The sequence below is a fragment of the Chlamydomonas reinhardtii genome, chromosome 16, assembly GCF_000002595.2.
Source record: "Chlamydomonas reinhardtii strain CC-503 cw92 mt+ chromosome 16, whole genome shotgun sequence".
NCBI lineage: Eukaryota > Viridiplantae > Chlorophyta > Chlorophyceae > Chlamydomonadales > Chlamydomonadaceae > Chlamydomonas > Chlamydomonas reinhardtii.
In genome coordinates, this window is record NC_057019.1 from 5,933,129 (window position 1) to 5,954,663 (window position 21,535).

Below are 21,535 nucleotides of genomic sequence, written 5' to 3' on the forward strand. Positions count from 1 at the left end.
GCTGCCATCGCCACGCGAGCATCGCGGATGCCGTTGCTGTCGTACAGTTAGGCACGGCGGCAGGATTGCAGCAGAGGTGCACGCGTGGCATTCGCATAGAGACCGAGTTCATATAAAAGCTGTGTGAGGTGGTGTTGGCTGGCGTAGCTAGGCCGGGTGCTGGTAGATAGCCGTACAGGGTTGCGTGGCGGCGCTGGCGGCGGCCGTCGGGAATGGGTATGCGGCTATGCGCACGGGTATGCGCGGGCGTTGCATGGGGCGGCAGAGGCGTTTTCCTTGCATGCGTGCGTGTGTTTGTGTGTGTGTGTGTGTGGGGGGGGGGGGCGGGGGGTAGTTCATTCCAATTCCAACGAAACCAACATCCAGACCCAGACCCAGAGGGGTTGCGCTCAAAGTAATGAATGTCCGCTTTGCCCTCTCGCGCACAAACGGTTGCAGCCGGTTGCGGCCACCTGCACTCGGAATCTTCTTTGTGCTCGCATATGTATCAGCCAGCCCTGTGCTCCTACGTGCCTCCTTGCCTACGTATGCCGGCCCCCCCAATCTCAGTTGCACGCAAAAGGGTTCGCCACCCCCGCCTTCTGCCGAGGGCGCCACCGCCCCACGCCGCCCTGACGTCCATCACCTCCGCACCAGCCCGCACACAAACCCACCTGCACCAGCACCCAAGCACGCCCAAACATTGACGCCATGCAATCACCCACACACAGTCCTGCGCAGCGGATGGCTCTTTCGCAGCACCGCCAGCAGCACTGGCCCTCTACCTAATGTCACCCTTCCGCTCCTCGCCAACCGTTCTTAAACAGACCTTGCAACGTTTGCGTCACGCTCTCCTTGAACCATACTAATTCAAGCGCCACACGCCTGCCTCATTCCATCAACCGCTAACAGACGGTAATCCCCGTACAAGCTCCCAGCGCCCAACACCAATGGTAGTTTAGTTGGTCTCCATGGGCGCCTCGGAGCTGGCCTCGGGCCCGGGGCTGGCCTCGCTCTCCATCGGCTCAGGCGAGGCGGCGGCGGCGTCCGCGGCACCCGGCTCCGCGGCGGCGGGCGCGGGCGGCGCCGCGGGCGCGGGCGCTGGCCGCGACAGAATGGGCTTGCACACGCGATCCACTGCGGCACGAGGGGAAGCGGGTAAGTCAAAAGCGGCATTGCGCCACGCACTGTTTTGAAACAAGCTAAAGTGCGGCACGCGCTGTTTTGCAAAGACCATTGCATCCCTCAGTGGCCGTACCCCTCACCCCAACGACTCACGGGTTTCCCGCTTCTTGTTGATGTCGGCGGTGAGGAGCGCGGGCTCGTCGGCCTTGGACAGCTTGGACTGCAGAGCCAGCCGCTCGTCTGGACAGGCCACGAGCAGCAACAGCGGCAGCGGTAGCAGCAACAGTCAGCAACAACAGGCGTAGCAAGGTTGTAGCGGCGACGTGGATCTGGGGACAAGGCAGAGCCAGGAAACGCCGCTAGCTCCTGCCCCGCAACTTGCATACCTTGGGTTTACCCGCGCCACCCAAAACCCACCGCCCGTACCCGCCCATCCCCGTCACTCACTCAGCCACGCCAGCGCCGCGTCACACTCCTTGACCACGGCCGCCTTCTCCTCCGCGGGGATGTGCGCTAGGCTGGGCTTGTCGCCCTTGGCGCTGTCCAGGTAGGAGGCGGCGGCGGCGCGCAGGGCCTCCACCGCGGGGCCGCGCGACTGGTCCTCGGCGTAGCGGCCCTCCACGGGCGCGCCCTTGGCCTTGAGCTCCTCCAGCTTGGAGGTGTAGACCGACTTGGTGGTGTCCTCGCCCTGTGGGGTTTAGTTTTGGGGGTGCAGTGGGAGCGGGAGCGGGGGCAGTAATGGGTTGGATGGGGTTGTGGGGTTGGGGTTTTGGGTTGGGGTTTGGGGTGCCCAGGCCTGCTGTAAATGTATGACGGCAGGGTGTGGGACCGCGTTTGCAGACCCGCTCCGCTTCCGCGCCCTCAGCACGACGCGCATGAAGCCCAGTCCTCCCCGTACACCCTCCGCCGCCACCCCTCACCTCGTCGTAGAGCCAGTCCTCCATGGCCGTCAGCTGCGCCTGCAGCACCTTCTTGTCCGCCTCCTTGATGAAGGGCGCGTACACGTCGTACAGCTTGTTGCGCAGCTCGTACACGTAGCTGCGGGGGGGGCACATTCATGATTAGCTAAGTGGTAAACGGTAGGCAATGTTTGGGGGGGTTACATTCATGATTAGTTAAGGAAGTGGGGGGGGGCGTGTGAGGGTTTGTGCAACATTAAGGACATACAGTGCTTGTCACGATGTGTCCAATCTCAGCTCTCAAGGCCCTGGCCACCTCGAGGGCCCGTGCCCGGAACAGAGCCTGCCACGCCGTCCAACCCGTGCCCATCCCCATGCCAGTCCCATCCCAGGGCACAAGCAACCGCACCCCCTCCCCCTCTCCACCCCTGCCCTTCTCACCCCTCCAGCGCGTTCTTGCGCTCGTTGGTCTCCTCCTGCAGGCGGTCCGCCGCCTGCATCTGGCACTCCTTCTCAAAGAAGTCGTCCAGCTGCGACTTGGAGTAGCCGCACGCGCCCACACACTGGACTGGCACGTCCGTCTTCTTCACCTGGGGGGATGGGGTTACAGTCATGGTTCACTCAGGAGAAAGGAAGTGGTGTTACATTCATGATCAGCTTAGGAGAAGCGAAGTGGGGTTACATTCATGATTAGCTAAGGATTTGGTGGACGGTAGGCAATGGGGTGGGGAAGGAGGATGGGGGATGAAGGGAAGCGGGAGGGGGAGGAGTTGCGGACGTGAATGACCCCGGGGAGGCTGAGAGAAGCACAAGGGAGAGTACCGTAATCGCTTCGCCGAGAGTCTGTGCCTGCTGCGCTGCGTGGCGTGGGGGCCGAGCTGCTGTGTGCGTCGGTTCCTTCCCGACGCAGTGATTCACTCATGCGAGATAGGCGCGGCGCCACAGCACAGCGCAGCACAAGCGCCCCCAATTCCCACTGACCTTCTTCTTCTTGGGCGCGGGCGCGGGGGTGGCGTCCATGGGCGCGGCCTCGCCGTTGGCAGGGGCGGCGGCGTCGTCCATCTTGGCGTCAGCGGCGGCGGGGGCGGCGGCGGGCTGCGGGAGGACAGCGGGAGAACAGCGGCGGAGGCGCATTGGTGTCTACTGACCACACAACATCCGCGCATACACACGACCACAGGCCATTGCTTCCGATGGGCGCGCTGCCCCCATTCTCGTGCCCTGTTCCCCCAGCCGGTCCTGTGCCCACTCGCCGGCTTGCCGGCCCCGGGGCCCCCTTAACCCCTTCCCCCGATCCCTCCCTTGTCCCTCTGCCTCCTCACTTCTTCGGAAATGGTGACAACGACCCCTACCCTCTATCCCGTGCCCCTATCCCGCCCCCAACCCAAATCCCCGCTCCTGCCCACCTCGGCCAGCTCCTCCTCCTCAATGGCCTGGCACTGCTCCACGTGCGTGAGGCCGTGCAGGTTCATGCTGATCTTGAGCTTCAGCTTGGCGGACTCGGCGCCGGGCGGCACCTGGGCGGGCGGCGAGGCAGGGGGACGGGCAGGCAGGCGGAGGTGAGGTGACGGTAGGTGGGGTGAGGGGCAACGCCAGGAGCAGCACCAGGGGCAGCACCAGGGGTCCGGAGACTCGCCGCCACTACCCCCCTTGGTTTCGGTTTAGGTTGGGCTGGTATCTGCAACAACCCCCACCCCCACCCCCGGCGGCGGGTCTCAGGCACCCAGGCCGTACGTCCCCACCGTCACATCCCTTTTCACCTTACCCCACCCCAGTATGTTCCTGCTGGTCCTCAGTTGCTACTTGACGTCGGCGCTTCATACACTTTGATTTCACCACTCCGTTCTCCCCATGAACGGCTTACCCCTCCCCCTCCCGCCCTCCTCTCCTCCCTCCACCCCGTCGCCGCTCACCGTGAAGGGGCCCACGCTGTACACGCCCAGCTGCTTGTCGAAGGAGGGCGGCAGCAGCTGCGCGGGCGTGTCCAGGTCGTAGTGGGCGCGCACGCTGAAGGGCTGCGCGCGGTTGAACGAGATCATCTTGGTGCTGGGGAAGGCCTCGCCTGCAGGCAGGAGAGGGGGTTAAGTGCATGGTTATTCTAGAGCTGGAAGGTGGAGTGAGTGAGTGAGTGAGGAGTGGGTGACGAGTGAGGAGGGGTTGAGAAGAGGAGTGGGCGAGGAGGAGTGGGTGAGTGGGGAGCGGGCGAGGAGGGGGTTACATTCATGATTAGTAAAGGCGGGGGTGAAGAGTGGGTGAGGAGTGGGTGAGGAGAAGGGTGGCTAGTTAGGCGATGGCGGGGAGTAAGGGTTGTGGTGAGGGGGCGTGGGCGGCAACGCAAGCCGCTGTCCCTCCCCGAGCCGTCGGCGCACTACAGCGCCGCTGGCCCACCACCGCTGTGCCCCCTGCCCCTGCCCCTGCCGCTGTCGCTGTCGTCACCCACCGCGCTTGAACAGCGTCTGCGTGACGGTGCTGCCGTCCTTGCCCTCCCAGCTGAAGCACACGCTCAGCGGGCAGGAGTCGATCACCTCGAAGTCGCGGACCTGTGCGGCGACGGCAGCGGCGGACACAAGAGGAATGTCACAGAAGTTTATTACCAGATGGCGGGGGCGCCAGTCCACGCAGCTAGCCAGCCGTGGGGAGAGTGGGGCTTCCGACTTGCTGCCGTGCCGCATTTAAGACCTTGGTGCCCTAAGCCATGGTTCTTGGGCCAGGTGTCCTGAAACACCGCTGGCCGTGCGCCCGCCCCTGCGGTCACCTGCGCCTCTCCAAAAGCACCGCACCCGCCTCACCCCTCGCCAGTCTCACCTACCGGTATCACCCGCCGCTGCCTGCCCCTGCCCCTGCGCCGCCACTGCCTGCCCCTGCCCTTGCACCACCACCCCTGCACCCCCTCGCCTCCTCACCTTGAACACTGGCGACAGCATGGCGCACTGCAGGGCGGCGCCGCGGCTGACACACTCCTTGGAGTTCATGGTGCGGCTGGGGGCCTGTGGGGAGCGGAGTGGAGGGGAGTGGAGTGGAGGGCGGGTGGAGGGCAGGGTTGATGGGTTAGTGCGGCAGGAGCAGTAGTGGAGCGTCAGAGAATGCATGCGGACGAGTGCAGGCTGTGTGGGCGTGATTGCAGTTGCGCATGGCGGAAGCTGTGTGGCTGGTGGTGTGTGGGGGGGGTTGTGGGGGATGTGTCCCGAGTTCTACACCGCAGGGCCCACGAGTCAGGGCCGCTGCAGCTCTAGCTCCGGCCGCGGCGTGAAGCCTGATGTGGCCCGCAAATGCATGACGTTCCATGCCATGGTGTTGGGGCACGGCGTCGCCAATGCAGGCACCACTCACTGCAACAAAATTTTCCCTGGCCGGCTTTTGTCACCCTGGCCTCAGCCTGCCCGCGCCTTTTGAACCCCCTCCCCCAAAACTGACTTGTACCTCTTCTTTTTGAGCTCGCATTTACTCACGCCCACCTTGCATGGATGGGGTTCGTTGGGCTCGGGCATCTAAACCCCGTCCTCCTCCCCCTCCCCTCCTCCTTGCCCCCAAACCTGCCCCCAAACCTGCCCCCAAGCCTCCTCCTGCCCCACCTTCTTGAACACCTCTTCCACCACGCGGCACACGCAGGGCGTGCGCGTGGCGCTGCCAATCACCTCCACGCTGGACAGGTCCTCCACCGTCAGGCCGCTCTCCGCCAGCGCCGCCTCCATGGGCGCACGCAGCCTGGCGATCACTGGCTCCGCCAGCTGCTCAAAAATCTCGCGCGTCATCATGCCGCTGCAGCAGTTGGTGGTTGGGGAGCGGCATTAGGGCGGTTGGTGGTGTGCTCCCATTGTCATCATACCCCCCCCCCCCGCTCTCCCCCCCCCTTGCCTCCCCTGCGTCCTCCCTGTCTCCACCCGCCCCAGCCTCTCACGTTCGGCTTGCTTCGGGTGCCGGAATGAAGTACGCCCCCCCCATCCACCCGCCCCTCACCACCCTGTCCCCCCGCCCCCGCCCCTCGCCCCCCCCCCCTCTCACCGCAGGTCCTCGTCCTCCATGATGCACTCCACGTTGAGCGGCGCCTCGCTGTTGGCCGACAGCATCTTCTTCACCTGCAGGGCGCGAGCGAGTGTGTTGTGTTGTGCTTGTTTTGTGCGTGCGTGTGTGCATGTAGGTGCTGGTGCTTGTTTGTACTCTGCTGGCCACAACCACAGACCCCTACAAACACACACACACACACACACACACACACACACACACACACACACACACACACACACACACACACACAGCCGCCGCCCCACCTTCTCCACCGCCACGCGCAGCTTGAAGGCGCCCTTCTTGTTGTCACGGATGTCCAGCTTGGTCTTGGCCCTGTGGGCACACAGGCAGGCAGTGAGAGACACACAGATTAACAATGCCACCGACTCCTCCACGACTCCTCTCCAGCAGCGCCGCCGACCTGCTCTTAGCCGGCATGCCTTGCGCCCTAGCGCCATGATTATTCCCCCCCCTCCCACACACACACTCGTCGTCATTCCAAAGCACTAGCACGCTAGGTGACACGCCAACAAACTCACTTGAACTCGGCTGCAAAGTGGTCGAACAGCACCTCGTCAAAGTCGCGGCCGCCCAGGTTGCGCTCCCAGGCGTGGGAGCGCACCACCAGCTGCGAGCGCTTGAGCGACACGATGGCCACCTGAGGGGGGCGAGGAGAAGGCAGGGGGAGAGAAGAAGGGGTGAAAAAACATTGGGACCAGGATACAAGCAGGGGGTTCAGGGGACAATAGGGAGGGGGGAGGGGTTCAGGCGTGGGGTTCAGGGGAAGGACGGGGTCGTAAGGAGGGAGCAGGGCGCTGTTTGCTCATGAGTCCAAGCAGGGTGCCCACGCCCCTACACACCACACACGTCCCTCAACCCCACAGCCCCACACGCCCATGGTTTCAACTACCCAACAGCGGTACCTCCACGCCCGTGCCACACGGCCCCCGACGACGCACACGCGCGCACCTGCGTGTGGCTGTGCCCGATGTCCACGAACGCCACGTGCACGGGGTCAGTCTCCGGCAGGTCGGTCTTGTAGATGCCGTAAGCCAGGGCAGTGGCGGTGGTCTCGTTGATCAGGCGCAGGCAGTTCACGCCGGCGATCTGTTATCACATGGGCGGGTTTGGAATGGGTTTGGAATGGGCGGTTTCATCGGGTTGTGGCTTCGACGCGATGCCGTGCGCGAGCAGGCACCGGCGTGACAAACCCGTTTACGGATCTTACACGCCCGCTCCTCAAGACAGCCGCCGCGGCGCCTCCTTCCATTCCGTTTCGCCACCTCTTCCGCACACCTCTTCCACGCCCTGCTCAGGCCCCTTTCCAACTTCTGTTGGGGGTTTCCTCGTTCTGTGTCCCCTGCCCCCCCACGCACAACACACACACACACACATTCCTTCCACCCTTCCTCCCCACCGCCTCCCCCTACCTGCGCGGCGTTGAGCATGGCGTACCGCTCCGCCTCCACAAAGTAGTCGGGCACGGACAGGGCGCAGTCGGTGACGGCGATGCCGCCCTCCGCCTCGGCAATGCGCTTCAGGTCCACAATCACCATGGCCATGACCTGCGGAGGAGGAGCAGGGGTGGAGGAGGACGGCTCAGCACGGGTCGCAGAACGGAGGGTAAGAGCAACCCGGCTCGACATCGCGAAGCATCAGCCCTCAGTTCCGTACGCGCACACGCACGCGTTCCTTCGCCTCCGCAGACCCTTCCCTTCCCTCCCCTGCACTTTCCCCTCTGCCGGCCCTCACCTGTCCTTTCCCTTCCGTCGCGTATGCCATGCCGCCCTGCCCCCGCCCCCACACGCCCGTTTTTCTTACGCATCGACACACTATCTCCCTGCCCCACCCCGCCTCCACTCCCATCTCCCTCCCCATCTCCCTCCCTACCACCTCCCTCCCCCCGCCCCCACCTGCTCGGGCGTGAACACGGCCTCCTCGTTGCAGTAGCGCACTTTGATGAGGCAGCCGCCGTCCGGGCCCTCAATCACGGCGAAGGGCAGGCGGGCAATGTCCTCCTGGACCTGCGGGGGCGGAGAGAGGGGACAGCGGTGGGGAGGTGGGCACACAGGTGGGGGTGAGGTGAGGCCGAGGCCGAATTGAGGTGCGCAGAGAGATAGAGAAAGTTTGTCGCAGGTGAAGTGCCCAAACGACACCACACCGCACTGCACCACGTCTCACCACACCACACCCTGACATGCCAGACACCTCTGCGTCGCTGCCGTACGGACAGGCGCACACATTTCACACGCGCGCACACGCACACGCACACACACACATACACACACTGGCTCCCCCCGCGGGGGAGCCTCACTATCAGGTGAGAATTGATATGGAGTGGACGAGACTCAGGGGGAGTTGTGCCCGGTAAACGTTGTTAGCGCGTCGCCGACGCGGAGCATGGCAGCGCATGCGGGTGCACCTCGGGAATGCCAAACGCCCGGGTAGGGGGTTCCAGGCAACATGCGGGTCAGTATACTCAAGGTGACAACTGGGGCAACATCGCCCACCGCGGAGCTCGGTAACCGGCGTAGGTATTTGTCCGTAACTGCGCACGCGTGTTTGGCGGCTTTGTTCCGTTTGTTTTGTGTTTAACACACGCACACACGGACACACACACGCACACACACACCACACACACGCCGCCGCCCCCACCTGCGGGTCCTTGAACTTCTTGCCCAGGATGCGCTTCAGCTGGTGGACCGTGTTCTGCGGCTGCAGGCCCAGCTTGGCGGCGCCGTCAGTGCCCAGGAAGCGCATCTTCTCGCCTGGGAGGGGTGGGAGGAGGCAGGGTGAGGGTGAGGGTGAGGGAGAAATGTGAGCGGGCGCGGTGTCGTGGCGCGCGGGCGGAAAGGACGGGGGCCCTGGGTTGCGTGAGCGAGGGAAGGCCGCCAACGGGCTGTCAGCTGTCCTGTGGGCACGCCCGGTGGCGCCGCCGGCACCCCAGCGCTGCGAGGCGAGGCTGATGACGCGCCATCGGCAACTGGCAGCTGCACTGCTCCTTCCCCAGCTCCCCGCCCACAGGCCTTCCATGCATACCAACGTCCGCATCAGAGCATGTGCTGCGGGCTGCAAGCCATTCTTTAAGCCCCCAGCCGCGTCTCCCTTGAAGCCGCCAGCCGCGTCCGGCGGGGAGCCACGTCAGCCGCCCACATCCGGCCGGTCCCCGACCACGGGGCCAGCAGCACAGAGCGCAGCGTCCGGGTCCCGTCGGGAAGCGCTCGCGGCGCCCCGTCCCCTGGGCTTCGCCGCCGCCTGGCTGCAGACGGCGACTGCCGCCCCGCACCCAGGGTGTGTGCTCATCCTGGCTGCTCGCTGGTGCCTACGCCACCGGTGCCGGCAGGGGCGACGGCGCGGGTCGCAGCAGAACAGGGGCGGCGCGGGGCGGCGCGGGGCGGCGTGTCACGCATCGCCGTGGACCCCGGGCCCCTGCACGCCCCGCCCGGCCCCGGTTGGCTGAGCCCATGGGACCCGCTTGCGCTCGCGGGCGCATGCTGCTGGAGCTCAGAGGCAGGCGTGTGGGCGGCAAGGCCCCGGGATCTTGCTCGGCAGCGGGGGCTGCGGGTAGCTGTGGGTGGCTGCGGAGGCTGCGGAGGGCTGCGGTGACCGCCGCTCCCCCCGAGAGCCTGCCAGCTGTCCGAGCCGGCCGCGTACGTCTGTGCGCCTCCGCCCCACGCCGGCTGCTTGGGCCAGAGGGATGTGCTGGCTCTGGGCACTAGGCATCTGCTGGACCGCCAGCGGTGACTGGAGCTGCCAGCAGCCGCCTTAGGCAGGGTCGATGTGGGCGGCAGAGGCGGTGCTGCTGCGCTGGCGGGGGTCAAGCCAACCAACCGGCGTGGTCGCGAGGGGCGTCGCCCTTCAACCCGGTCACGGCCCCCGTGAATTGGCATCGCAGCAAGGAAGTAGTTTCCCGCGCTGTCTTGTGCTGCGAGTCTGGAGAGCGCCCGAAGGTTCCTCTGGAAGGCTCCAGATCGGAAGCCGCCAATCGTCGCGCGCTCCCACCCCCGTGCACTCCCCACGATGGCGCAGGTGGACAGTAACTCACCGAAGTTGATCGCGGCAGGCGTCTCACGCTTGCTCTCCTTGTTCATGATGACATCGATGCCCCTCTTGCGGGCCAGGGCCACGCAAGAGGTATCGTTGCCAACATCGAAACCAACAACAGATACAAGAGCCTGCGAGCATCATATAGCGTGCCAGAAGGTGAGCAAGCGTAAACTAGCCACCGAACTGCCACCCGTTTGGCGCCGATTGAAGCTTGAGTCCTCAAGAGCAAGCCCCGACAATGTGCTTACCATTCTTGCGGGTATATGAACCTAGTCTTCAGTGATCTAGGTGCCAACGTGCAAGGAATTGGTCAAGTTATCAAGTTGTATACGTAAAATGTATCGTATGGTTTGCACTGGGTGCACCTTTGATAAAGGTATACCTCGATATGTAAATTGGGGGAACAATGACGCTGTCAGCTTCTGGACCTTCTTAAGCGCGCCCGACCTTGGCATGCCAGTGAGCATGCGATGGGCGCCTTTTCCGAGAAAGTCCAAGCCGATGTTCCAGCATCGAGGATGATACATTGAACTTTCAAGTTCATAGTTATACGCTTCGAGGCCAGGCTTTTGAGCGACAGTTAGATGGTTCGACTGCATCCGCCAGCGCGCGTGCTGCGAGCACGAGGGCTGCAGCTTGAGCAGGGTGGTGAGCTATACGGTAGTGTTGTTGTACAGAGTTGTGGCGGCTCCATTTAGAGCCTGGGGGACTGCCTGGGGCACGCGCTCACACCCGCAACACCCCCATTGCCTTGCACTGCAGGTCCATGGGCCTGGACCAAGTGGGCAGGCGCCAGTGGCCAGGCTGCACTTGCCGCGCCATGTGCCAGCACAGAGGATGCCACAGGCAGCGACAGCAGTAGCACTGCCGAGGCGCCTGCTCAGCGCGGCTGCACAGGCTCGCCGCCAGCTTGCCCGCCAGCAGCCTGGGGTCAGCAGGCATCGCTGCTAGGCCACCGGCCATACCACGCCTGTCGTACTAGCACATGGACCGTACCGGTGGGGCGTGGGGCGTGCGGCTGCGCTGAGGCCGGCGCTGGCATTTGGGCCCGCCCGGGGCCCGCCTGCAGCGCCCCCGCCGGCGATGCGTGCGCCAACCAGCCGCTGCTCCTCAGACCCGTCAGCATTGCAACTGCTACTGCTACTGCTACTGCCACTGCCACAGCTACAGCTGCGTCTGGCGCCGCCATTGGCATCACCTCCAGCTGGGCTGCCGCAACGGCTGCCTCTGCCGCAGCTGTCACTGGCAGCGGCCGCAGAGCTCCGGAGAGCTCGCCCGGGGCTGCTGCTGGTGCTGGAGCCCGAGCTCGTGACGGTGCGGGTGCCGTCGGGCACACAGCAGTCGCCGCGTGGTGGCGGACTCGCCGCATCGGAGGCCATGCGCCGCCATTGGCGCTCGGGCTACATCGCGGGCTTGCGACGACACGGGAACGTGCCGGGAATGGTGGCGCACGCTCGGGTGTTGGCGGCGGCGGCATGGGCTCGCAGCCTGGCCGCGGCTTTGCCACCAGACCCGGCTCTGGCGCCGGCACGGCCGCTGGCACGGCCGCTGGCGGCGCTGCCGACGCGCAGGCGAAGCCACTGCCGTTGCGCTCGGCTCTGCGGGCGCTGTACAGGCGCGTGCACCCGGACCTGTTCCACGACAGCGCCACAGCCAAGGTGACGTATGTGTGGTGGGCGGTTATGTGCCCGGGCCCAACGAAAGAGTCCCATCATCATCAGGGGGGATGAGGGCATACGGTGGGATACGGTGATGATGGAGATGAGGTGATGGCGGCGGCGCGGCCGACAGCCGTGCGACTGAACAAGCAACTCTAGCTACCCCAGCCGTTCCGGTTAAGCGGGGTTGGAGAGACGTTGAACTGGCTGCCGTATCGGCAGCTATGGCTGCCGTACATACAGTGACTAAAGTACGATTTAATCTCACAGGCCGAGAATGAGCGCTCGCTCAAGCTGTTGCATGAGTACCTGGCGCTAGCCCGCGGTGGCGACGGCCGCTCGCCGGCGGCCCGGCTGCCGTACCGGTTCGTGTTCTACATGCGGGAGGCGCCCTCAGGTGAGGGGGCGGGGGCGGAAGGCGGTGTGGCGTGGTGCGGTGCGGTGCGGTGCGGTGTGGTGTGGTGTGGCGTATTCAAGTGTGGGCGCACGGCGATGCCAGACAGGCGAGCGCCGGAACGCTGCAGCGGTGGCGGCTAGGACACAACTGAAGTTCCAGGTTGCGCTCTGATGTATTCGCACACACACACACATACACATACACACATATACACACACATACACACACAGGGCCTTCGGAAGCGGGGGAGCCGGAGGCCGCGGCAGCCGGGCCGGCGACGCCACCGCTGCGGCCACGCGCCGGCGAGACGGGGCCACCGCCGCAGTCAATGCGACCGGCCGGCGGCGGCGCCGCCACACCCCCAGCTCCGGGGGCCCCACCAGCGGCACCATCAGGCACGACTGGGGCGGCGGCGGCATCGGCATCGGCATCGGCATCGGCATCGGCAGCAGGAGCTGCATCGGCAGCAGCAGCAGCAGCAGCAGCAGCAGCAGGGACAGGGACAGGGACAGGCGCAGGCGCAGGGACAGGCGCAGGCGCTGGCGCTGGCGCAGGCGCTGGTGTTGGTAGCGGGGAAGTGGGGGGAGCAGGGCCGGTAAGAGGGGCAGCCGGCGGGGTCCAGCGCCGGAGCCCGGAGGCGGCTGGGGTCGACACGGCGGCCGGCACGGGCCACCTGCACAAGGTGGAACTCACACTGCCGCCGCCAGCCATCACCACAGCGGGTGAGGCCGGGGGCGAGTTAGCGAGTGAGACACACGCACACCTGCGTCGGGCCGGGCAGTCTACTGTTCTATCACTTGCTATCAGGACGTAGATGCTGTTCCCACTTGGCAAAGGGGCTACGTGGCATGGATGAGGATGGCGACGTGCTGCCTGGGTGAAGCGTGTTGGGCCTGTTGTGATGACGCCGCGCCACGTGTCCGCCCTCAAGGGCCCGTAAGGCTCGCGCGGCCAACCCCCTCTGGTGTATCTGGCCTTCTCTAATCTCTCATCGGCAACGGTGATAACAACCCCCCACCCCTGTGCCTGGCTACGACTTCAAAATCTGAATGTAGCCCCACCCGCTGCCTGCATCCGCACCTGCACTTACTGCTGCAGACAGCCGCACCCTGGCCGGCCCCACACGCAAGGCGCTGGTTAAGCTGCTGGCGGCGTGCGGCGTGGCCACCACTGGGCACGACGGGGCCGAGGGCGGCGAAGGCGTTGGAGGCGGCGAGGGCGGCGAGGACGGTGGCGGGCCGCTCAGCCTGGCTGCGTTCCTACCGGAGGCCGTGGAGGCGCTGAGACAGGTGTGCGGGAGCGGGTTGGGGGGGGGGTGGCGGTAGTGGTGGTTGTGAGAACGAAAACCCAATTTGGTGGTACGGTACTTGTGAGCGGGGCGGATGGGTGCTCTTACAGGGGGAAGGACGGGCTGTGTGGGGCCGCCGGGATCACGCGTGCAGCACCTGCCTGATGTGACGCTGTCTTGCCACCCGCTGCCACCCAGGCGGAGGCGGCGCGGCCGTCAGACCCCGCAGTGCGAGTGGCCAACCTGCGAGGCGCCCTGCGGCTGCACCACCAGGTGTGTGCGAGTGTGTGTGTGTGTGTGTGTATATATGTGTGTGTGTCAAAAGGGAAAGGAAGGGTGTGCACCACCAGGTACGTGTGTGGGGGGAGGGGTTGCAAATACCTGCCCAAACCAAACCAAAAGGAGGGGGGTTAAATCTGAACCAATCCCGTAAGGAAACAGAAGTGCTGGGGGGGATGTCAACGCGCGTGCATAAGACGGACTACTCCTGTTGATGGCGGGTTGGCTCGCCATGGCTCTGCAACTGTTTACCCAAACATCTGCCGTGTGGGCCCGCAGGTGATGGTCAGCTTTGCCAACAAGCTGATGCCGCCTGCCAAGCAGGTACGTGACCCGCGTGCTTGAATGGACAGCTTTTAAAGTATTGGAAAAGTGCCCAAGCCCCAAGCACTTGGTACCATTCATACTTCTCGAGATGTGCAGTAATGATGATCGCACTGCCTCCCAAGTTCCAACAGCAGCTGACAGCCTGGCAACGGACCGCCTGTAGAGCTCGCCCTATGACGGCGCAGTCACAATGAGACCCCTAGCGCAGATGTCGCGCGCACACACACACACACACACACACACACGTAAATACACATAAGCACACGTAAACACCCACAGCTGTTGGCGTCCTGGCACTCCATTGCACTCTGTTGCACTCCGTTGCACTCCGAACACACCATGCCCTGCCTCTGGTTTTGCTCATCCCGCACGAACCGCGCCCCAGGTGGCGCTGCTGGAGCGGCTGGCCGTGGTGGTGGACGCCGTGGCCCGCAGTGCGCGTGTGCGGCTGGGCGGCTGCCACATCGTCATCGGCGACAGGTGCGACCCAGGCCTACCTGCCCCGGACCCGGACTCGGACCCGGACCAGGTAGACCCTGCGAGCCGAGGCATTGCCACCATTGGCCGCCTTGCACGCCGGCGCGGCTGGTCGGACACACACGTGCCGCCGCGCACGTACGTGTCGCCACCGTGCGGCTGCAGCTCCGCATGCGCCGGCGCAGCCTGCTGAAAGCCCAACCGCACCAGGCCGTCCTCCGCACCCTCCTCGGCAAGATGAATGCATCACATGGTCACTCCTCGTACGCTCCATGACACCCCAGCACCACCCCGTCACGCCCCACTTGCAAACGCCCCTGCAGGCTGGGTCTGGACCGGCTGGGTCACCTGTGTGTGGCGGCAGACGAGGATGACGCCGCCTGGCGCGCCTTCCTGACAGGCGTGGACCTGGGCTTCGTGGCGCAGCAGCGCAAGACCGTGCAGGTGGGCGGGGCGGGGGTTGTTTTCACCGTTCCCAGGGGGAGAAGAGAGTTACCAAGACGCAGGGGGGTGGCATGGAGGGGTGATAGTTAGTCACGATCCCAGTATGGTAGAGGGACAGGGAAGCGGCGGCGCCGTGTGTGGTTCGGCCGGAGGCACTGCCCCACCACCACCACCTGCAATGCGCTGCTGTGCGCAACTGCGCACGAATTCCAGCTGCCGATTCCATCCACGCCACCCGCCCCATGCGCCCCATGCGCCCCATGCAGGCCATCCGTACACTGGAGTCCAAAGTGGCCAAAGCGGTTGGCCTGGCCCAGGTCTACACGCAGTACGGCAACCTAGCCGAGCCGTCGTACAGGACGTTTCTGGAGCGGTTGGCGGCGCTGGCGGCGGCGCGCGGCCCGGCGGGCGGTGGCGGCTTCCAACCGCTGTCGTTGTGCGTGTTGCCGCCCGTGCCCCAGATACAGGCAAGTAGTGTGGCTACATAGCCCCAGGCAATCGCACATGTTGTATTTGTGCTTTGTGCACCGTACATGGCATGGTGATGTTTGCATGTTAAAGAGCACAAGGAAAATATAGCGCAAAGACAGTGTGTGTGTGTGTGTTAAAGAGCACAAGGAAAACGTTGCGCAAAGACAGTGTATGCGATGCAGCAAAGCGACGGTTTACGGATGTATGTGTGTGTGTGTGTCCGGCGACTGCAGGGCCAGCCGCGCGAGCCTGACTTCAAGCTGGACAGCAACGTGCCTGGGGTCGTACAGGTACGGGCATGTCTAGCTGGCTAGCAGCTGGGGACTTGCTTGGCTGCCAGTATGGCGCAGTGGACTCGCGACATCGATGGAGCCTTGAGTTTCTAAGCGGGCGCGTGTGTCCACGTGTCGTGGCTGCATGCACGTGGTGCATCCTGGCCAATGTGCTGCACACCCCACCCGTACAACACACACACACACACACACACACACACACACACACACACACACACACACACACACGCACACACACACACACATGGGCGGGCTTCGTTTTGTTGTTTTCTTTTCAACACACACACATACGCACGCACACACACACACACGCATACACACACACAGGCTTCCTCCGCGGCTGAGGCTGACGCCTTCTATGACTGGCTGGAGGGCCGCGGCACCTCCAGTAGCGGTGGCGGTGGCGGCGGCGGCGGCGCTGCACTGACCGCACTTCGCGCCCGCCAGCACGAGGACGCGGGGCTGGCGGAGCTGACTGAGCGGGTGGGGCTGGCGGTCACTGGGCAAACACCGCCTTGCTTGCAATCGTGCCACCCACACACCAAATGCGGACATCGTCAATGTTTTAGGCGTGGCGCCACACAGCACGCATCACATCGTCGCGCCCCACCACCCGCACGCCGGCGCCCCACCTCCCTGGCCATCATCCCTCTTCCCTGACCCTGACCCTGACCCTCCCATGCACCAACTCCACACGCTCACTCCGGCAACACCCGCAGGTCCGCAACCGCCTACGGTTGCGCAGCCTCACACGCGACGGCCGGGTGGCGCCGGGGCACTACCGTCGCGCCTGCGGGCTGATGCTGGAGCAGGCGGCGGCGCTGGGTGCGTTGCTGGAGGGAGCCACAGTGCGGGTGGCATTTGCAAACCGCCTCGCGCCGGATGGGTCGGCAATTGAAATTGCCTGGAACTGCGAGCTGTGATGCTGAAGTGATGCGGAGCGGCTGTGACAGGCAGGGCCTAGAACAGGTGTGATGTGGGCGTGTGAGAGCCTAGGGGAAGAGGGGAGAATGTGTCCAGGTGGGTGGTTGCTCAGAAGCCCAGTGGAGCAAATGGGATTTTATAACGCCGTTGCCACTGGTATGCAAGTACAAGGCGCTAGAGAAGCGAATACTGGATATGCAGACTGAAAGCTTGTGTGTTGCAGATGGCAGCACCCAGAGGTGCCCCCTGCCACCACCGTATCTCGGACAGTGTTTCGACACCTTAGATGCCCCCGCCGTGCCAGTGTCTCTCACTTCAATCTCAAGCCATCGGAACCCACCTTTTGCCACCAAGCCGCTACACGGTACCAAGCCGCATGAGCAATGTCAGCATACTGAAACCCGCATTGATTTCTTGAGGACCAGCCCGATCTGTCATGGACCAGCAGCGCTAGCGGATTCCCCGGTCATAAATTGCGATACACAGGCCACACACACACAGGCAAATTGCAGACAACCCCACAAACAAGATTGACCAACTGTCTGTTTCATCCGAGCGCCACACAGGAATCATCGCGTGGGTCCACCAAGCGCCACACACTAGTTCGCTGCCTCTGCCGCCCTTCCTACGCGCCAGGCGCCAGACCCCTGACTGAGCTCAGCACTACTGCATAATGCATGCCTTCTATGTGGGAAGCTGTGCCCTAGCCCTGTCACGCCCCCTCCCGCGTGATCACCTGTCTAGTCGCAGCCCCAACACGTTATACTGGGTCGGCATGTGGAGACGCGGCCACCGCGACCAAGCGTCCGCACACCCGTAGAATTGAGTTTCCTATGACTACCTTCCACCTGACCCCACAGCGCTATACGTGCTCGTCGCCGTCCTTGTGACCGTGTGCGTGCACGTGTGCGTCCGGCGCGCCCCCGCCGCCGCTCGCCATTCTCCCGCCTTCCCGGTGGTGCCGTTCGAGCAGCGGCGTCTTCAGCTCCGAAGACAGCGAGTGGTGGGCGGCCATGCCCGGGTTATGGCTGCTAACATGCCCGTGTGTGTCCCGGTGCAGCGGCGACTTGTGGACGCTGTGTTCGGTGATGGGTGCGGACTTGTGGTCCACAAGCGCCGACTTGGTCGGCGTATCCGGCCTGCGGTTGCACACGACGACGGCGGCGACGATGACGCACGTTCAGCGCCAGGTCACGGCGAGGCACGTGCCGCCCCTGCCACCACGTGCTCGCGCACGTGCTGCGGCACTCACGCACTCACGCAGGCACGCGCAAGCGCACACTATGGCACGCACGCACGTACGCACGCAGAGGTTGATGGTACCTCAGGACGTAACCCACGACCACCCACCCGTCGTCCTCGTGCTGCTTGGCCTCCGTGGCGTGCACGTGTTGCCGGTGCTCGGCAAACTTTTGTGCGGCCTTGGCGTAGATGGCCCCGAACACCAGCAGCGTGCCCGCCCTGTGGGCAGCAGGCGGGCCGACGCACGTGAGATATGCCCACACACACCCCGACCGCACAGCAGCCGGCTTTGACCCGCAGTCCCAAAACTTCAATCCCAAAACTGTACTCCCCGGTTATGAGTCATTAGCACCTGCAGCACCCACAGCCGGCGCGCCACCCACCCCGCCACCCCACCACACTGCCCCTGCAAGCTCACCACTGGCCCAGCGTGAGCGGCGTTAGGAACACCACACTGCTCAACAGGATGCTGAAGAACTGGCGCGTGGTCATGATGGTGGCGAACACCACCGCGCCGTAGCGCTTGATGGTCCAGCTGATCACCAGCTGCACCAGAGCGCTCGCGGCGGACAGCGCCAGGATCCAGGCGATGGCCTCCGGGTTGCGGGCGAGGAAGTAGAGCGGCGGCAGCAGCTGGTGTGTGGCGATGCAGCCGACGAGGGACAGGCCCATGGAGAACGACGTGGTGTACAGCACCTGTGTGTACGGCAGCGGAGGGCGGCGGGTGTCGGTGGTAAGCTTGGTGTTGGTGGTGTTGGGTGATAGTGGTGTGGATGGTGATGGTGGGTGTTAGCGGGTGTTGGTGGTTGTGGTGGTAAGTGGGCGTGGTGGATGGGCGGCAGTCTGTTAAGGGCTGGTGCGGCCAGGCCCCCAGGCTTGTAAGCTGGGGACCGCTCATCTGCCTGCAGCCGGCCGGCCCACACCACGCCACCCGCCCACCCGCCCTCTCCATCAGCACTGAGCCCCCCTGCGGCCCCCCGGGCACCAACAGCTCCGCCGCCCTCTCCCCCGTCCTGCCCGCCCCCACCTGATCCGCCACGCTGACGGGGTAGCCCCGGAACATCGAGTCCTGCCACGTGGACGTCAGCCCGTCCACAAACAGGTACAGCAGCATCAGGCCGCCTGCGCGAGGTGGTTGGAGTGTGACAAGGTGGTTGGGGGTGGATGGGTTCGGGGGAGGAAAGAGGCCAGAGCGCACGTGTGTGTGTGTGTACCGCCTGTGCTACCCCACGTATTGCTGTGACCAATCCACAACGGTGTGCAGGAAGAGCGCGACGCGGCATGAGCTATGGACTTGCATGAAGGTGTCGCCTAGTCGGGTGCAGCCACGCCCTGCTGACCCGTCAGCTGCAGGCGGCCCCGCCATGCGCCCATACCCTCGCCTCACCGCCCATTAGCACCAATGCCGCGTCGCCGTCCACGCCCATGCCCGTGCCCTCCACCACCACCGCCGCCCGAGCCAGCGCCCGGTCCGCCACCCTACTTCGGACCTGCACGCCAGCCACACGGACAGGTGGAGGAGCAGGTGGTGGGGATTAATCCCGAAAGGAAACAGTCGCGCAGGTGGTGGGGAGCTAAGAGGCGAGCAGCCGCCTGCGAGCTACCAAACGCTGATTGCATATCGACCCCGCCCCGCAACCGCCCCGTTCATGCCCCTCCACCCCCCAAGAAGCCGGAAACGTATGAACACACATACACACACCGACACATACGCACACACAGCAGCAGCCGCGGCACGCACATGTCCGGTGAGTATGAATACGGAGCAGCCCAGCGTGATGCAGAAGGCGTGCAGGTACTCCGACAGCTTGAACCGCTTGCGCATGTACAGCGTGCTCCACAGCATCACAGGCAGCGCCTTGGCGCTCTTGGCCAGCGTCTGTGCGCCAGGGTGCGCCGGGTGGTGGGTGGCGGACATCACGTGCAGTCAGGAGGGTCAGGCGAGGTGGGTTGGGCTGGTGCTGAGCGCGGGTCCCAGCGCTGGGTTGCAAGCTGCCCCCAGCCTCCTCTCACCCATGTGCCATGGACCTGTCAACTATGTACGTGCGATTCTGCACACGCTGCCAAGCGGACTTGCACCGTATGCACGGGCTCCCGCCTCTTCCCTCCGTCTTCCCTCCTCCGCCCTCACCCTCCTCCGCCGTCCCCTACCTCCGCTCGCCCGACTCCTCCACCCTCCCCTTCCTCCCCTCCTCCACCAACACGCTCCTCCCCACCTCCGCCCTCCTCCTTCACCTCCTCCTCCTTCTCCCCCTCCTCCTCCGCCCTCCTCCCCCTCCCCCCCCCCTCCTCCTCCTCCTCCTCCTCCGCCCTCCTCCATCCTCCCCCTCCTCCTCCCCCTCCCGCTCCTCCTCCTCCTCCCCACCTGCACAGCGAATGACACGTACTGCAACGCCTCGTACTGACACGCCGTGGCGATCACGTTTGTGAGCGACACGGACGCGTAGCTCTTCAGCGGCGCCGCGGGCGCGGTGGTGGTGCCGCTGCACACCAGGTACAGCAGCGCCAGGGCCACCGTCACGAGCCGGTTACACAGGACCAGGAAGATGCTGTGGCTAAAGACCTCCTTCTCCTGACCGAAGCCGATAGTGACGATGCGCTCCTGGAGAAGAAAACCGGGATGGAAGGGAGGGAGGGGGTGGAGAGGTTCGGCGGGCGTGGTGGTTTTGGAGTCTGGTGTGGAGGATAGCGCAATAGCTGGTCGACTGAGGCCGCGGGGTGGGGCATACTTGTGGGCATGCGAGCAGTGGAGGACGGGGGAGACTGGCTCTGGAGACTAGCTGGGACGGGTCGTGTCAGGGCGGGGTGCGGGCCCCGTACGCAGCCTTACGGCGGCCGTGAGGGTGGTCTGCGTGCAGGACACCCGACGTTCCCATTCCCCCGGTGCTTCATCAGCAAGCAGCCCGACCCAAGCTGTTCCTGTTGCTGCTGTTGCCTGCCTGGGTTGCGTAGGTACGAGGCCAAGACTACCGTATGTACTCAGGTACGTACGAAGCCCCCAAACGTCGACGCGTAGCGTTGAGTATATGGTTTCAAGAGGCACGAGGCGACGTATCAAGCGATCCTCCTGAAACAGGACCTGACCGTGACAGGTCTGGAACCGGCCCGAAACGTGCGAACTGCGACGGGGGCGAGCAGCACGGCGAGGGTTGCCCGCGCTCTCAACCCCACCCCACGCACCTGCAACAGTCCATACACCAGCAGCGCTCCGGTCACGACCACGATGCCCGCGATGTCCTTCGCGACCTCTGTGCTGAGGAAATACGCCACCAGGTTGCGGTGGTGTGGCGAGGCGACGCCATCCACTACGGAAGTTCGCCGCTCTTGCCGCCGTTGTCGCGTTGAGGGCAGCATAGCAGCACCTCCTATACTAACTCGTTCAAGCGGCATCTTCATCCAAGCCGCCGCTACTAGTGCACGCTCCTGGTCATGTCTGCCCCTGCCGTCCTCGTTCTGAGCCCATCCTAGTGTACTGTAGGTTCAAGTGTCATAGACTATGCAAGAATGACTAGATCGAGTGTTTACTTCGTAGAAACCTTGACTAGTCTGCCTCGCGTGCTGCAGCCGGTGTGTGCACGCCCTTAAGCTAAGCAAATAATTGTTTAAGCGTCAGGTAGAATACAGCAACAAGGGCGAATAACCATTTGCGTGTCAGCGAACAACAGTCTTGCGTGGCCGCT

General features: G+C 64.5%; 3 protein-coding genes across 3 annotated transcripts; 1 reads left to right on the forward strand and 2 right to left on the reverse strand.

The window, feature by feature from the left end:
• Positions 1-331: 331 nt before the first annotated feature.
• On the reverse strand, positions 332-10,449 carry CHLRE_16g677000v5 (uncharacterized protein). The gene is made up of 20 exons (XM_001695806.2): positions 10,304-10,449; positions 10,054-10,183; positions 8,664-8,776; positions 7,922-8,032; positions 7,439-7,573; positions 6,978-7,115; positions 6,548-6,666; positions 6,272-6,341; positions 6,006-6,079; positions 5,576-5,762; positions 4,907-4,990; positions 4,444-4,543; positions 3,917-4,065; positions 3,410-3,520; positions 2,985-3,098; positions 2,445-2,593; positions 2,025-2,142; positions 1,552-1,792; positions 1,258-1,344; positions 332-1,116 (listed from the first exon to the last, which is right to left on the reverse strand). The coding sequence occupies exons 2-20, from the start codon at positions 10,097-10,099 to the stop codon at positions 938-940; spliced, it is 2,325 nt and encodes a 774-aa protein (XP_001695858.2). The 5' UTR covers positions 10,100-10,183; positions 10,304-10,449; the 3' UTR covers positions 332-937.
• A 130-nt stretch (positions 10,450-10,579) lies between these two features.
• Positions 10,580-16,721, forward strand: CHLRE_16g677001v5 (uncharacterized protein). Its single transcript, XM_043071316.1, has 13 exons — positions 10,580-10,703; positions 10,818-11,713; positions 11,984-12,110; positions 12,341-12,832; positions 13,209-13,399; positions 13,597-13,671; positions 13,957-14,001; positions 14,390-14,484; positions 14,805-14,925; positions 15,192-15,392; positions 15,630-15,686; positions 16,017-16,172; positions 16,409-16,721. Exons 1-13 carry the CDS (start codon positions 10,640-10,642, stop codon positions 16,610-16,612), a joined length of 2,724 nt encoding a protein of 907 aa, XP_042916077.1. The 5' UTR covers positions 10,580-10,639; the 3' UTR covers positions 16,613-16,721.
• A 2-nt stretch (positions 16,722-16,723) lies between these two features.
• CHLRE_16g676900v5 (uncharacterized protein) lies at positions 16,724-21,519 on the reverse strand. Its single transcript, XM_043071314.1, has 8 exons — positions 21,036-21,519; positions 20,221-20,457; positions 19,597-19,734; positions 19,243-19,345; positions 18,883-18,977; positions 18,274-18,551; positions 17,964-18,074; positions 16,724-17,752 (listed from the first exon to the last, which is right to left on the reverse strand). The coding sequence occupies exons 1-8, from the start codon at positions 21,243-21,245 to the stop codon at positions 17,476-17,478; spliced, it is 1,449 nt and encodes a 482-aa protein (XP_042916078.1). The 5' UTR covers positions 21,246-21,519; the 3' UTR covers positions 16,724-17,475.
• Positions 21,520-21,535: the final 16 nt, after the last annotated feature.

Bases quoted from the DNA above. Each gene is read 5' to 3' on its own strand.
- CHLRE_16g677001v5 (XM_043071316.1), top strand. From the start codon at position 10,640: ATGGTTCGACTGCATCCGCCAGCGCGCGTGCTGCGAGCACGAGGGCTG. The intron at 13,400-13,596 runs GTGTGCGGGAGC...GCTGCCACCCAG, and splicing joins CCGTGGAGGCGCTGAGACAG to GCGGAGGCGGCGCGGCCGTC. The intron at 14,926-15,191 runs GTGGGCGGGGCG...CGCCCCATGCAG, and splicing joins AGCAGCGCAAGACCGTGCAG to GCCATCCGTACACTGGAGTC.
- CHLRE_16g677000v5 (XM_001695806.2), bottom strand. From the start codon at position 10,099: ATGAACAAGGAGAGCAAGCGTGAGACGCCTGCCGCGATCAACTTCG. The intron at 4,066-4,443 runs GTGGGTGACGAC...TCCTGCCTGCAG, and splicing joins GCAGACGCTGTTCAAGCGCG to GCGAGGCCTTCCCCAGCACC. The intron at 2,143-2,444 runs GTGAGAAGGGCA...CCCCCCCCGCAG, and splicing joins CGCAAGAACGCGCTGGAGGG to CTACGTGTACGAGCTGCGCA.
- CHLRE_16g676900v5 (XM_043071314.1), bottom strand. From the start codon at position 21,245: ATGCCGCTTGAACGAGTTAGTATAGGAGGTGCTGCTATGCTGCCCTCA. The intron at 20,458-21,035 runs GTGCGTGGGGTG...TTTCTTCTCCAG, and splicing joins TGGTGTATGGACTGTTGCAG to GAGCGCATCGTCACTATCGG. The intron at 19,735-20,220 runs GTGGGGAGGAGG...CCTGGCGCACAG, and splicing joins ACGTGTCATTCGCTGTGCAG to ACGCTGGCCAAGAGCGCCAA.